The sequence below is a fragment of the Podarcis melisellensis genome (assembly GCF_964234715.1).
Source record: "Podarcis melisellensis genome assembly, chromosome: 4".
In the NCBI taxonomy this organism is placed as follows: Eukaryota; Metazoa; Chordata; class Lepidosauria; order Squamata; family Lacertidae; genus Podarcis; species Podarcis melisellensis.
Genome location: NC_138531.1, coordinates 53,686,548 through 53,702,035, shown reverse-complemented (window position 1 = coordinate 53,702,035; position 15,488 = coordinate 53,686,548). Strand labels below are relative to the sequence as shown.

Sequence of the window (15,488 nt, the reverse complement as noted above, 5' to 3'; positions counted from 1 at the left end):
CAACCAACCTCGAGAGATGCAGCTGCTAATGATAACAGCAAGAATATGCACACTGTGCAGGTTTTGCTCAAAAACCTGCTCGAGGTGGCAGTAGGAAGCACATCACACGTAGCAGTGGCATCATTGCGCCTGCAAAACAACTGACTCCAGTGTGGTGGGAAAGATTTCTTTGAGGAGTCTCCACGTGCCACCCATTTCCCACATTCGTGTTCGTTTCGTGGTCAGTTGCGGGAAAGAGGGGTGCATTGGAGAGGACTGAAAGGTGGAGTTGTTCATTTCCTGCAGTGATCACTCTGTAGGTGAAAAATGGGGTGTCAGCTGTTGCTAACACAATTTGCTTTATTTTAGTGGGCCGGGTGTCATGTTTGTTTATCTTGGTAATGTGTTGGTTGTCCTCCCTGCATTTAGCTTTGTTTGTTTTATTTATTTGACTTTTTAATTAGTCCTTAATTTTTGTATATTGCCATTTTCACTGCTGTGGGGTCGAAATATTAAATGAAGAACATGTTATGAATAAAATGATGATGATGATAGCCTGTCACCTGCTGGCATGGTTTTCTTTACCAACTTGACTATGTGTCTTTTCTTATTACTTAGTTCTGTATTAGTGAAAACATAAGAGTTAATGCCTTTTTGTTCTTTCCACAAGGAATGTTCACATTTGTCATTCTGGCACCAGAGACCATCGCCATACACTGACCTTCATTTCTGCTGATTGGGTCTGGTATCTTGGCATTGCTCAAGGATGTCTGCTCAAATGAGAAACTGCACAACTACAGAATCTCTTTATAGGAACACCTAAGTACAACTCATCATAATTGTTGGTTGGGGTTAGAGCTGGCTAGGAGGTTGTACTGAGATGGCTAACAAGACAAATTCATCCAGTTTTACTTACGATTTTGAATATTACATGGATTATTTAGATCTACTTCCAGTTGATGCAAGAAAGCTGAAGGCTAACAGATGTAAGTATTGCATTATGTGACCAACTAAAGCAATAACAACAAAAAAGAAAACATCCTTTGAAAAGTTTAATGTTTTTGTAAACACACTTTCTGCATGTAAATTGCTTATTTAGATTGGGGTTTCCGACTACTGCATAGTAATTTGTTGGCTACCAAATTCAGTACCAGTCTTGTGCAGGTTGACTACTAAGACAGTCCACCTACTTCACTGAAACTCTTTTCCAAGTATGTATACATTAAAATTGGATGGAATGTATATTTTTGTTTTCAAATGACTTAACTGCTGGAATACATTAATATGTTTTGAACATTGTAGTAAATGACAGCTTCCCTCTTACTGTTACATTAAAACAGAATATAAGTCATGTACTTCAAATGTTATACTAATGAAAGCAATGTTTTGCTATTAATTTTTTTAGTATTTGGAGTTTCAGGAGGGTGTCCTCACTTAAAGCACTACAGCCCCTATTCCTTGGGAAAGAAGCCTTCCTTGAGTGGACGTAATATTGCTTAGTAATCTATAATAAATCTATAATAAATGCCTTAAGGATTTGTAAGGTGTTATAAATACTGTATTTCTTTCCACAGATTCAATTGTCATAGCCCTTTGGATTGGGCTTGCTTCTTTTGTGGCATTTCTTTTCCTTATTTTGTTCTATATATCTCGGACTGGTTCTACACCCGTGAAGTAAGTACAATGCTTTGTGTTCTGCAGATGAAAGGAAATGTAAGGTTGTATGCCCTTATGAAAGACAGGACTTGGATGCAAAGCAAGCATCCTAGATTTATATCCTTAAGCATCTAATTAATGAACACCTGGGCTACGTTGCTTCTAAAATTCTAAAATACTGTATCATACATTCCCTGCTTCCATTAGGCTCACAATGTCCTGGTTTGGATTACTACTGTGTCACTTCATTGCTGCTTGTATTATTTCTGAATCGGAACTGGGGCTAACAAACCAGAATCATGATGACTTATTAGCTGACATTAAATCTTAGTTCCCCAGATCAGATGTAATACAAGCCAGAAATCACTGTCTGAATTGAGTGCATGTCTTGCCTGCTATAACCCATCTCACACTATTTCTCTGAGGGGGTCCAAATAGGAATTGCATGTTAGGGTTCCCAGAAATATCTTCCTACTGGCCCTGGTGTCTATGAAGCCCTAATTCTGCATGAGTCTTTTAAAGAAGTAAAGTGAATGTAGAAAATCGATGTAGGGTGATGACTTGAATTTTTTTTTCTTGTCACCTATTCAGTTTGTTTTTGAGTCAACCAACCATTCTAACTGTGAGTCAGGTGTTTTGGTTTTAGTAGGCAGGCATCTTAAAACATAATACATCAAAAGCCTTGAAAATCAGCTTTCAAAACTTCTGAAAAAAATAGCAGTAAATATTTATTCAAAATCCAGCTTAAAAGTACACCGTATCTTTCGTGATACATAATTACAAATAAGTTATGAGTTCCAAAATAGTTCTCTTTATGGCAGCCTCCCCCCCATCAAGATCTGAAAGCATGACACACACTTTACATTTAAGATTGAAAGACAGGGTGATGAATTAAGAATGGGTAAATGTCTTTGCAGAGAGAAGCTATAGCTTCTTCAGGTTCCCGTGTTCTTTGATCATCATTCTTTTGTTTACCATTTGCTGTTCCATGTATCAGTTTAACATGGGTTATAAATGTGTCTGGTTGCTTTGCTCCCAGCCAAAGATCTCCAATGTAAACAGAAGTGAGGAATATGCTTGCCCCTAGGAAATAAGAAAATAATTGTCACAATCAAGATCTTTTCTTAAAAGCTGATCTATATACATCATTTACTCTGCTTATTTTAAATGGCAGTTTCCAATTAAAATGGAACATTTGATACTTCATTAAGCGAACATGGGTTATTGATGTTAAACACCACTTTATTCCTTAGAATATCCCTTACCATACTCAGGCTTATTTAATTTCTCAATCAATTTTAATGTCACCAGAATATCCTACTCTACATTACTAGTTAATCTCTTAGTATCTTCTGGAATTACCATATTATAGCAAAAGGCAAAATTTCAAGAAGTTTTATGGGGGAGAAAGATTATATGCTTAGTTTCTCCTCAACTTCCTTGCTGAAAATAACATTACCTTTCTTCGTTCTTTCTTCCTCTGTTACTGCCGAGAGGCAGAACCTTTCCACAGTCTCATGAAAAGCATTTTTGGTCAGGTTCTGGGAATCTAGTAGGTGCAGCATGATTCCATTAAGCAAGGAGAGATCACTCAGTTCCATGGCCGCCTCTTCACAGGCATTGTAGACAGTACTGTAAAGCTTAAATATACCACTTTTGAGAGTTGAATCTTTAAGAATCTCATCTACCACAGTGCTGTTTTGCAAAGCACTCTTTTCAAACCACTTGAAAGTCAAAAGTACATTTTGCACGTTGAAGCTGCTGTCGAGAAGAGACTTCACTAGCCATCTGAATACTAAGTAAGCAATCTTACACGTAAGACCAGGATTGTCATCTCCATTGTGCTCTTTTGAATGCTTTGCTGCCATATCCAGGAATACAGGTTCCCAGTGGAAAAGCACAGATCTCAGGACAGATCTGCATTCCTCTAAATATTTCTCCCCCCGCTCAGATGCTGTTTCTGGCTCTGGTTCAATTTCATTCTTCTTCCGAATAAGTCGGGATGATGTTCGAAATGGTGCTTGTGCTTTGTTTTTGTCTTTAATGTTTTCTGTAGTAGAAGAAAACAAACAAAATACTTACAATAATTTAAAGAAAAATGAGAAAATTTGAACTTTCTGAAAAGTATTTGTTGGTCTTATTGTGAAAAATGTTTCTCAGTGGGTACTTGGATGTCTCCAAGTTGCAGCAAGCAGATGTCTTCACATTGGTACAGGAGAGGTTTCAAAAGGTGTAAACTGATTTTTTCACGACTCTGCACAACCATCATCTTGCACCTGTCTTAACCTCTCCTGCACTGCTGCGAAGACATATTCACACCTAAGGGAGAATGGTAATAAATAAATTAATCAATTCAGTATTTATTTAAAAGCGAGACAGAAGGACAGATAGAACCTCTTGCTGAATTATGCTTTTAAAGTTGGAAAGTAACAGGTTAAAAGTTCAACCAAATCCCAACAAAACAAATAGCTCAGTTGCAGGAAGCCCAGACCTGAACATTTATCTTGAGATTATCAGCACTCCATAGATTTTGCATGAATGCTGCCAAAAATATTTTCTCTAAACAAACATTATTATAAGCCCTCTCTTTTAAATCTACATTAACAAAAGCAATTTCCCACTATCTCAAAAATGAGAACTCTTTCTTTTATTTACCCATCTCAGTGGTGTTTTGTGTGTGGGATCACACAAACTAAAATGGTTTCTGCTTCCACACAGGTCTCTGCTCCTTAATTATCCACCCCTACAAAGGCTCAGGAAAGGGGAAAGTGTTTGGGTAAGGCCTCGACTGTCCTAAGCAGATCCTGGCAAACTGACATGATGAAAGTCACTTATACTCAGAGCTTCATTTTATATAAAGAGCATATGGTGATGTTCTATGAAGTTTACCACTAGAGGGGGGGGAGAGATATGAAATCCTTTTTCTTGGATCATGTCTGATGTTATTAATGAAGTACACATATATTTTAATGATTTCTACTCCCTTTTCAAACTTCCTGAGGAAGCCTGCCTGGGGCCAACAATAATATCTTTTTAGTGTGTGGTTAAGGGCTTCCTCTTTTTCCATGCATTTGATGAAATATGATGAGCTGGCTGTTGCGTTCAGTACTTTCAGAATTCAGCAGAAAATAGCTGACCTTACTTAAAACACATGATATATTTAGAACTTACTAAGCAATTCTTTTATTTGGTACTGTTGAGCAAATATCTGAAGAATATCTTGAAGTTCCATGTCTTTGCCAATTATGCTCCACTTGTGCAAGAGCAGCAGAACATCTTTGTTTGAAAGGACATGCTCATTCACAGTGAATCTTCCCATTTGTCTGAAGGCCTCAAAAACCACAACGCGGTATTCCAATACAGAACTCAACGTGCTGAAAAACTGAATCAATATGGCAGAATCCAAGTTGGTCCTATTTGGCAGGAGATGGAGAAAACAAAGGTTACAATGCTCAACCCAAATGGTAACTAAACTCAAAATTTGCTTTTGTTTGGAAACAAGTGACGGTTTATTTAATTTTTGTCTAACACAAAATAAGAGTCTGAGGCAGATATGATTGCAGCAAAAAGACAGCAGTGAAACATGAAGGCTACTGATTTGAGTTATCGTTTGTTATCAGGTTGCATAATTTGCTCTGGCTTGCATGCAATATTAAACTGTAGTTTAAATAAACTATGGTTTAGTATACATGAGCGCTTCTTTTCTCTTCCACTGTTACGATGCCCTGCAGGGGAGGATACAAGACAGAGCCTGGCTTGTCATGATGTGCAAACCTGGGAGGAAACAAACCTCAAGGCTGGGTACACAGTTCACATCAAGCCAGACTCTGGCTTGTTTCCTCTCCCATACCGTACAGTCAAGAGTGAAGTAGGAGCAACATACTTATGGGCATTAAACCACAGCTTATTTTAAATGATGCTTTAATGTCGCATATGAACCAAGCCATAGTAGGAATAACACTTCCAAACAACAATACATGTGCTAGTTGGGTTCAAATAGCCAATTCATTTTCACAGGTTTTGAATCTATTTCCTCCTTCCAAATATGAATACACTTTTCAGGCAGGGCTACTCAAGTGCTTGATTTACATAGCTTTTAGTGTATGTCTTTCCTGAAAATGCAGGTACACAGTAAACAAAAATAAAAAGCTAAATTTGTTTTACTGGTGAATGCATTGTAGTGAACTCAAGTAAAAATCACACAGTATAAGGGTTAGGTCAAATGGAAAACTGGTCAGTGAAAAGAGACAAAATCAGGCATAACATCTTGTTAGGGGTGAAAATGACTCTAAAGGTTAAGAACTGCCAAAATTGACTGAGAACTAAGGCTCTGAAGAATTACAGTGGCCGAAAAAAACCATAAGCAATAGTTTTGAGAAGGCATAGACTACTGAATGCTAAGCAGACTTCAGCAGTGCTTCTCCATGGCCCCCATTCACAGCCTTGATTACAATATAGAAAGGTGAGAAAGATATTCTGGAAAATAAATAAAAGCACAATGTATTGAAGACAGGCTCCCACTGAGCAGAAATGATGAGTGGGCCACTTAGACATTAGCAAGTACCAACCAAGGCATTTCAGATCTCTGCAGATAAGCTGTTTTTTTAAAAAAAAGATTGTTGCCATTTACAATGAAAAATAAAAGGTGAATTTTGAGATATTACAAAAACTCAAGGTTCAATGAAATTTAATTCCAGTTACATTATACAGTGGTACCTCTGGATGCGAGCGGGATCCGTTTCGGAGCCCCGTTCGCAACATGAGCAGAACGCAACCCGTGTGTGTGGGCCGCGATTTGCCGCATCTGCACATGACGGAATTCTGAGTGTCGGTGCATGCGTGAGCGGCGAAACCCAGAAGAAACCCATTCCGTTACTTCTGGGTTGCCGCGGGACACAACCTGAAAAGATTTAACCCGAAGTGTCTTTAACCCGAGGTATGACTGAACTCTTGAAAACAGAAGGAAATACATACCGAATGTGTTTAAGAAGCATTAATAAAATGTGAAGAAATTCACTGACAAGCTGGAGAGGAAGGAATCTCTGATTTTCTAGTAGCTCCTTCGTATCAGGTGTTCCAAGTGACTTTTGTTTATCTCCTAAATTGGTTACCCAAAGTGTATGGACTAAAGAGATGACACTGCTTAGCATCTTGGATTCCAGAAACCTAGAATGAATGAATGAATGAATGAATGAATGAATGAATAAAAAAAAAGTTAAAATAAAAAGTGTACCATGTTTATTTTATAGAAAACTAGATTACAATAGTGCACCAAAATAGCATTTAAAAAATAATATTTCTCAACCATTATCCACTAGTCCCATGAGCTGCGTACACAAAATGTTACCTTTAATACTGCCTTTCACCTGAGGGGGAAAAAATGGAAGGGAAAAATCCAACACTGAATCCAGAGTGTACGTTCCTGTTGATGTATTTATTTGAAAGAGTCACTGTAGGATTTAAACCTTGAGTAGACTTTGAACATGCATTTAGGAAATTCACATTTCCCACATCAAACACTACAGAGTGTGTGTGTGTGTGTGTGTGTGTGTGTGTGTACACTGAGAAACTGTGTGAAAACAGAAACTTAGTTCAACAGTTTTTCAGAGATGAACGCTGCAAGCCAAAAATAGGATCCAATAATATGGGACCTAAGCTGAAGAGTGCTGAAGTTGTTAAAAGCAAACCACAGTAGCAGCAACTATGGAAAGAATAACCCAGTGTCGTTTTCCCACTAACAGCATAACAATCCTCAGAACCTCTTTATTAATCCCTGGAGAATTTAAGTCGAGTTTCAAGAACAGGAGATTCAGCTTTTAAATAAAACATTGCCACAGCCAGTTTTCTGACTATTATTCAGTTACATTACATTTCAGAAACATATTTAGAGGCCAAGTTTTCTTCAACAAACAAGAACGACAGAGTATTAATAAAATGTTTTCTCCAAAGAAGCAATAGAACACTCTGTTAAATTCCAGTTAATGAACTCAAGTCTTTGCAGGCACATGGAGTATGGCTTCGGAATACATGGAAAGTATAGTTAATAATCCTTAACTAAGTTGATAATTATATGTACAGGCTAACATTTTAACAGAATCAAAGTTTTTAAAGTATCTCTAAGTAAAAGTATTTAAAGGGCTTAAGCTGTTTCACTGTGCAACTGTATGCACATTTACTCAAAAGTAAGTCTGTTCATTGAAGCTGGCATCCTTCTAAATGTTCTTAGGATAGCTGCCTTAGTGGCATACCATGACCTCTACGAGCAAAAAATGCTTATCCTAATTTCTTGCTCTCGTATATGCACATTTAAAAAGGTGAAAGAAAGAAATTATTTAGCAATCAATCATGAATACTCTTCTATGCACCTTTTATCTAGTACAGATATTATCCAAGTTAATAGGCTGTGATCTCTTATTAGCTGATAGGCAGCTTTGGTGATGTATGCAGCATTTTGAAGTATTTCCAGAATCTGATTCTGAAAGACAAAAAAAAAAATAATATTATTATTTAGTTACATAAGATGTCCCTAATAACTTTCACAGCTGCAATTTTAAGCCTTTGGGAATGAAACAAGGGGAAAACAACTAGATCTAATTATCTGCAAACACAATAAAAGAGTTCTGTGGCACCTTTGAGACCAACAGTCTTTTGGAGTGAATACATCAAAGATGGCGTCACCCTGGAAATTATCTTCTCATGAGTGTGGGCAGAATCTACAGTATCCATCTGAACATTGTCTTCAATATCTCGCCTTAAAATGCATGCAAAATGGTACCATGACTCCTCCAGAATGCAGACAGACATTCTAAGGGTACTTGGTGACCTTTATCTTGCTTCTGTGTGTTATATACAAAGAGTACCCCAATATTTTTGGTTCTAGTGTTTTCAAAAATTTTACAATACTTCCCGCTGCCTTTTTAGCACACTCCTTGGTCTTAGGAGATAGCTTGTTATTTTCAAATTTTGTCTCAAGCTTTCCATTCATACATAATTACTAAGTTTTATAAAACCTTACTAGCAAATATTGGGGTGAGGTGGGGGAGAGAAACAGTAATGAGATATAAATTAACCTACAGGCAGTGACTGATTGATGCACAATCACGCATGCACACCAAACCCAGAAGTGACCCGAAAACATCACTAAAAGGTTGGAACGAGGGAGGAAATGCTTTATGCAGGTCTCACAGACAAGCGTGGGAGTCTGGAATGTAACCCCTGCACAAAACAAGGATTGCTTGTATCTTCATAAATTACGAGTAATTCTATGCACATTCACTCAGAAGTCAGTATTGTTTCCAAGCTTATTCTCAAGTAAGCAAGCATGGATCGCAGCCTTAGAATGTTATTACTACAGACTATGTTGAGATCTAAAGATAGCCACAGATGTTAAAATTCTTGACACATTAAAGACTTAACTGGATATTTTTCTTTTAATATATGACTAGTTCTTAGAAAAAAAGTCTTCAATGTTTTCTTTTTGCTTTAAGTTAAAAGCTTTTAGGAGTATCTGTATGTGTTTCAGTTGCATTTTACCTGGGAGGATTCATCACACAGTGGACTATGGAAGAAAGACAGAATGACATGGAAAATTCTCTGATAATCATATAGTTCATAGCAGTGTTTGTCTTTGAGTCCTTCCCCAATAATTGCAAGAATCCATTCACGCTCCATTTTGTGCTGGAAAATAAAGAGGGAGCATAAATTACTATTGTAACTTTTCCACTCTATAGGAATGTCTCCAACAGATCGGATAAAGATGAAGAAAGAAGGGGGAAAAAACCACATGATGCTGCAAACAAGAGACACAAAAACCTAAATTCCAGATATGCTAGTAATTTGTGATGTTGCTAAATATAATACACATTCCTTATTTTAAACGGCTTAAACAATTTTTATCATTTTTCTGCATTCAGAATGCACCTTCTTATATAGTCACATACTGAATGTAGGAAAAAAGATGCTCCACTTGCCTGTCTGTATCTTATCGCAAACACACAGATAACCAGCTTCACCATTTTTTCTTGTGAATGTAACATCCCATGCCTGCCGTGATTTGGTTTAGTTTTTATGTGTTTTGTTTGCTGTATTTTGTTATTTGGCTTATATGGATAAAATTTAATAAAAACACTTTTTAAAAAAATAATAATGCAAATATGGAATTTGGAATGCGTTTCAAAAATGTGGTGAATGGCAGAAGGAAAAAATAAAGAGGCCATGCATGAACAGAATTGTGTAACAGGAAGAGGCGGCTGCCACATGGACACTAATCTCAGTGTCTGAACAATGACGCTTTTACCATGCTCAGAGTTTAGAAATGAAGATCCTGGCTGCTGCAATCAACTATAAAGACTATTTACATAGTGATTTGGTTGCAACAGACAGGAAAAGAAAAGAAAGATTCTCAGAATTACTTGACAGGTACCAGATTTTTGTGTACAGAGAACAGAAAGCAAACAATTGTGCTATTCATGAATGACAGTTTACACTACACAGATTTCTATTACCTCTGAGTCAAAACTGTAGAAAAGCTGAAAAAATCCAGGCACCTTCTTCAAATCCAAATACTGATGAGATAGAAGGAACTTGTTCAGCTTTGTGTACATGTGCTCCTCTGGGAAGAAAACAGAATGGTTACTGTAGCATGGAAAACGCCCTTATTTCCATTATTAAACTCAAGAAATTTCTATGCTCATCTTAAAAATCTCTCCTTTTACAGCATGACAAATCTGACAAACATTTCATGATCACAGGGATATCTAAAATGGAAGTAACAATTTGACTAAAAGCCATTGTTTTTCATTCTGAAACAAAACCAGCTGAAATTTAACAGAAACAAAATGGTTATCTTATGAATTAAGAAAGATTAGAGAGCAGGTGTAACTTGTTCTAGAATACCTGGCTTTAGCATTTGGTGGGCTACTCTTGAAACATACAGTGCCAAAGGGAAAGTAAATCTGAGATTTGGTTGTCTGATTCCATTCTGCACAACATCCATAAGGTAAACCAACTGAAGCACAAGACAAAAAGAGAGAAATAATCAGGAAATTGGTTGTATGAGCCTATCAGTAACTGCTCAATTGTACACACAGTCCTCATATGACAACACAGTATGATTTTCACCAGAAACTGCAGAAAGTATATGTTAATCATAGTATAGAAATTATACTCAATTGAATTAGAATACCTATCCTAATATAACTGAATGGAAGTGATGAGGAAATGATTACTAATACAAATGAATGGGAAATATTAAGTTCTGTATTTCACTCGTGGGTTGAGTCCTATATATAATTTGGAAAACTGGGAGGTGGGCAAGGAAGTTACATAGTACCCTGAAAATCAGAAGCATATTGACATCTTTGGCAGTTAGCAATACAGTTATCCTAGGAGATGCTTTCAGAGCAAGTTTAGACTTAGGCATGTTTTCAAACCACTGCATACTTTAGGAAAGCTAAAGTTAACTCCTTACCTGCTTCTGTTCTCTAAACCGAGCCCCTTCCAGGTGAGAGCGGAAAGAGCTCAGGACATAGTATGCTGCCGCTCGCATGTTACTGTCATAGCTGCTAAGGGCTGCTACTGCCAGACCCAAGGCATTGACGTCAACAAACTTATGATATGCTACAACACACTCTACATAGGAAAAAAGGAAGGGGAAGGAATGTTTTAAAATGTAAAAAGGAAACTCTCAAAATCTTTTACAAGGTAATTTTTTAAAGGAAGACTAAATTATAGGTATGCACATTAAATCATAGCAATTTCTAGAAGAAGAGTGAATGAATCCCTGATTAGAAAATTGTCCTCTTCTATTCTTCTGCAACAAAGAATTCAAGATAGAATCTCTCTGAATTGCCTCTGCTTAAGCAAATAAAGACACAAACCCTCTTGCACCTGAGTTTCTAAGGAGCCTTCCATTCTGGCACCACCCAAACCGTATCTCTTTGTAGCCCTACACCGAGGTGCACATACAGGGTCAATTAAAACAGATCTAATTACTCTTTACCATGCTTTTGTTTGATACAGCTTGGTAACAAGGATCTCTATTTCTGTTTCATCAGTGCATGTATATTTGTGGAGCAGTGATTCTACTTCAAGCTAGTGATTGAAAGTTTGGAACTGGAAGGCAGAGCAATTACAGCTGAATCTTTTCCCCGTGAGCCACCCCTCTTCCCTTACTAAAAGAGAGATTCTGTCAACAAGGAATCTTGTTCTGTATTTTGGGGGCTAGCCCTAAATTTATGGAGTGAAGATTAATCTGGAAAGAGGAGTATAGGTCATGGAAGGAAACATCAATGCTGGACCTGGCCTTGGCAAAATGAAACTTGACAGCAAGTTTAATTTATGTTGGACATACAGTTTTGTTTACAAAACCTTGGAAAAATCAAGGGGAAACGGCTGCTGAGATAATGATCAGTTCTAGAGGTGTCTTTTTTCCCTTTTGTATTTCATTTGGGGCTTTTACGCCCAGTGAGAAGCAATTATGGAACATTTATTCACAGGAGACTGTTATAAACACATGTAGGAAGCAAAAAATATAACAAAGACCCTTTCGGCCACCTGCTGTAACGGCCCAGCATGTTTGGGGTTGTTCCATAGAGCATGTTCAGAATGAACGGCTGTCAAAAGATTCCATGGAGACAGCAGGTTCTTAAAAGATTATTTGAAGGATAAAAGGAAGGATTGTGATGCAGTAAGTGGGAGAAAGCCTCAGGGAACTGAGGCAGCAAGAGAGGCAAAGAGGAACCAAAGCAAGATCTGCAGCTTGGATGTTGTTAGTGAGAAAGACAAAAATGATACAGGAATCATAATGGGGAAAATATCTGGTTTTGACTGTAGTGGGGTGGACAGCCTTCAGCTGGATGCTCCCATGTCCTAAGCCAGGCATGGCCAAACTTGGCCCTCTAGCTGTTTTGGGATTACAACTCCCATCATCCCTAGCTAACAGGACCAGTGGTCAGGGATGATGGGAACCGTAGTCCCCAAACAGCTGGAGGGCCAAGTTTGGCCATGCCTGTGACCTAAGCAAATGCTTTCAGACATTCACAGAATGCCTTGCTGCCACTGACCAGAAAAGATTTTCTTTCTGTGGTAACGCAAAGCCTGCAAGCTAAGAGAAGCTATGGCAATGAAGCCACAAGGAAAAGTAAACAAGAGTCGGTGGACAGTTGAGGTAACAAATCATCCACAAAAACAGAGAATCAAAGCAAGCAGTGCTTTTCAAAACAATATTGTTTCTGGTGGTGGGAAGAGGTTGCCATTCCAAAGATGAAAAATTGTCTTCTCCCACCCAAGACTAAAAACAAGCTCTGCTTCACCCTATTTAAATCAACCTACTTACTCCCACTACCACATACCCTTCAATGCTGTACTCACTACACAGTCTCTCTTGATTTGGAAATCCTGCCTGCTTTGTAGCTTTCTCAAAAAACAAAAACGAAACACCTGTTCATGTGGCCTATCTGTGTGCAGCTTCTCAGCCACCTGAATTTCCTTTTATGCCCCCGCTCCACCCAGATTTCACATACTCAATCCAGCAGCAGCCAATATTCCTCATAGCACTGACAAATCTAATGATTCCAAACTCCTGCAAAACAACGTAACAAAATACAGGACAGGAGATGCTGTGGGGGAAAACACACACACACTCCTTCACTATTAAAAGAAGCATTGAGTCTTTTTTTCAATTGTTGAGTGAAAAATTTTGGTTGGGAAAATGGAGATGGTAAGTGGCAGGTACCAAGACGATGAATGCAAACCCAAAACGGTGACTGCCAAGTGCACTGGCGGCCCTTCCAAAACTGTGTGTGCTGCAGTGTCAGATGATGTTCTTCCTCCATCTCAAAACCCCTTCTTGTTTTCTTTAAAAAGTATAATTAAAGCCTTTGGGGTCAATTTGATATCTGATGTCTGCTCTGAATGGAAGAGTAAATAGTTTAATGAGCAATTGCATTATCAACTAGCCACCTGTTTTAGAAGATGCCGTGACTCCTGGGCAAACGCAAACCAGATGCCATAATGCAAATGAGCTCCGGATTTTGAAGCATTTTATAAACAGATAAGACAGACATATAAAGCGTACTATGTTAGCTCAGCAGATGTGCATAAAGAGCTTGCGTCCAATTACACAAGCCTCAGACTAAACCATGAACACAAATAAAAAGCAAAGGAAACAGCATTGGAAACCACAAGAAATATTCCAAAATCCACTGTTGGCCAACATATTTGTTAGAACCAACCAAAATGTTGTGTGCTTTGGGTACTGTCAAAACTTTTGATTGGGCTGGAGGTTATATAAAGCAAGGACGGGGGGGAGGAAGAAAACTATCAAACTAACAAAATAACCAACAAAAAATGGTTCAGTGTAATTGCCTGCCTTGTCAATATAAAAACTGCCAGCTCTTTTATTTGTGCTTTCTACCTTATTGTTTGGCTTAAGGCTGCAGAAAGATCTGGGTAACAGACTTTATATTCTCAAAAATGGCCATTGCCTTTTTTAAAAATCACACAAGCTTAGCTGCAACCTCAGACCTGCATAGCAAATCTTGGACAGTTTTCAAGCCATAACTTTTGGGGGGGTCTATGTTTACAGTTTCACACTAAATGCTTCCTAAAATACAAGAAAACCATTTCCTATACCTGGTCTCAACAATTCACTGAAGAGATGAAGGAGAAAACAGGGGTCATAGAGATCCTGAAGAGCCACTTCGCTTTTGCCTTTGCTTAGGAGCATCTGTTCTTCCTAAATACAGGATATAAAATAAGGTATGACTGAATTTTAATTGACATGTTTTTTAGCTGCTGTGAAAGCCTTCTCATAACAGTCATCATATAAGAACCGCAGGGCATCCTAAAGCTCGGTGATAGCTGTGTTACTGCTTTGGGTTGTTTTTTTACAGCTTTCCCTGACCTCAATGACTGCTGTGCAATAAGAAATTAAGAAGAGCCTGCTAGATGAGGTCAATGGTCCATCTTGTTCTCAGTCACCAACCAGATACCTAGGGGAAGCCTGCAAGCGGGGCTTGAGCACAACAGAGCTCTCCCTTCCTGCAGTTTTCATCTACTGGTTTTCAGAAGCATACTGGCTCCGACTGTGGAGGTAAGCCCATAGCCCACTAAAGGGTTAGAAGCCACTGATCCTATGCATGTCAACGCAGAAGTAAACCCCACTGATTTCAGTTTCCAGATAAGTGTGTCTAGGATTTGCAGCCTGACTGCATCTCTCTCTTTGCAGGAAAAAGCTTTACGTTTCCTCAATAGCTGCTACAATTTTGGCCCAAGGGTTTGGTGGTTAATTCCTAGATCATAATTAGCACCCAACTCTGAAACCTCACTGAACTGAAAGGATTGCAGTTTCGCAGCTTTCAAGCAGACTATGCAGTCGTTACATTTAAAAAAGGGGGGGGGAGAGGAATAAGGCCCTTTAATATAAATCAACCAGATGCTATGACTGCCACTGTGACTATTAACAATGCCACTTTCAAGATTAATGACCTAAGACTAAAATGGTTCTATTGTACGTATGTTTTTAAAAGGACAGAAATCTGTGGTCAGATGAAGGCACCTCTGTGGACAGGAGATGCCGATGCTGTGGGAAATGGAGAATGGTCCTCATCATCATTTCTTGGTCTAGCAGACACAGAATTTCTTCCATGCTTGGCTGCTGCCACAGGGACCTTCCCAGACTCTTGCATGTCTTATGGTGCTCCACAGCAGCTGGACCCCAAAGCAGGATTCTGGAATCACATTAAGATGCTATGTGTTTTCCAACTTTGTATATGAAGAGAAGATAGCAATTACACAAAGCAATTTGACTTGTAAATGGTAGAACAATGTTTTCCTTTTCTCTTCACTTCTTT

The 15,488-nt window shown here is 38.3% G+C and overlaps 1 protein-coding gene and 1 long non-coding RNA gene across 3 annotated transcripts in view; one reads left to right on the top strand and one right to left on the bottom strand.

Annotated features, from left to right (window-relative positions):
* Positions 1-299: 299 nt before the first annotated feature.
* LOC309368214 lies at positions 300-9,405 on the top strand. The gene is made up of 4 exons (XR_014167641.1): positions 300-965; positions 1,554-1,653; positions 4,965-5,099; positions 9,366-9,405. It is a non-coding gene; the product is annotated as an uncharacterized lncRNA (long non-coding RNA).
* URB1 (URB1 ribosome biogenesis homolog) overlaps positions 2,339-15,488 on the bottom strand; it is a 47,042-nt gene continuing 33,892 nt past the window's right edge. For both annotated transcript variants that reach the window (XM_081907967.1, XM_081907968.1), the window contains exons 29-39: positions 15,194-15,365; positions 14,269-14,371; positions 11,105-11,265; positions 10,531-10,642; positions 10,140-10,246; positions 9,169-9,312; positions 8,001-8,110; positions 6,610-6,801; positions 4,807-5,048; positions 3,095-3,685; positions 2,339-2,718 (exon numbers count right to left, since the gene is read on the bottom strand). In XM_081907967.1, coding sequence (XP_081764093.1) covers positions 2,501-2,718; positions 3,095-3,685; positions 4,807-5,048; positions 6,610-6,801; positions 8,001-8,110; positions 9,169-9,312; positions 10,140-10,246; positions 10,531-10,642; positions 11,105-11,265; positions 14,269-14,371; positions 15,194-15,365 — 2,152 coding nt within the window. In that variant the 3' untranslated portion in view covers positions 2,339-2,500. The remainder of the gene's footprint in view (positions 2,719-3,094; positions 3,686-4,806; positions 5,049-6,609; positions 6,802-8,000; positions 8,111-9,168; positions 9,313-10,139; positions 10,247-10,530; positions 10,643-11,104; positions 11,266-14,268; positions 14,372-15,193; positions 15,366-15,488) is intronic.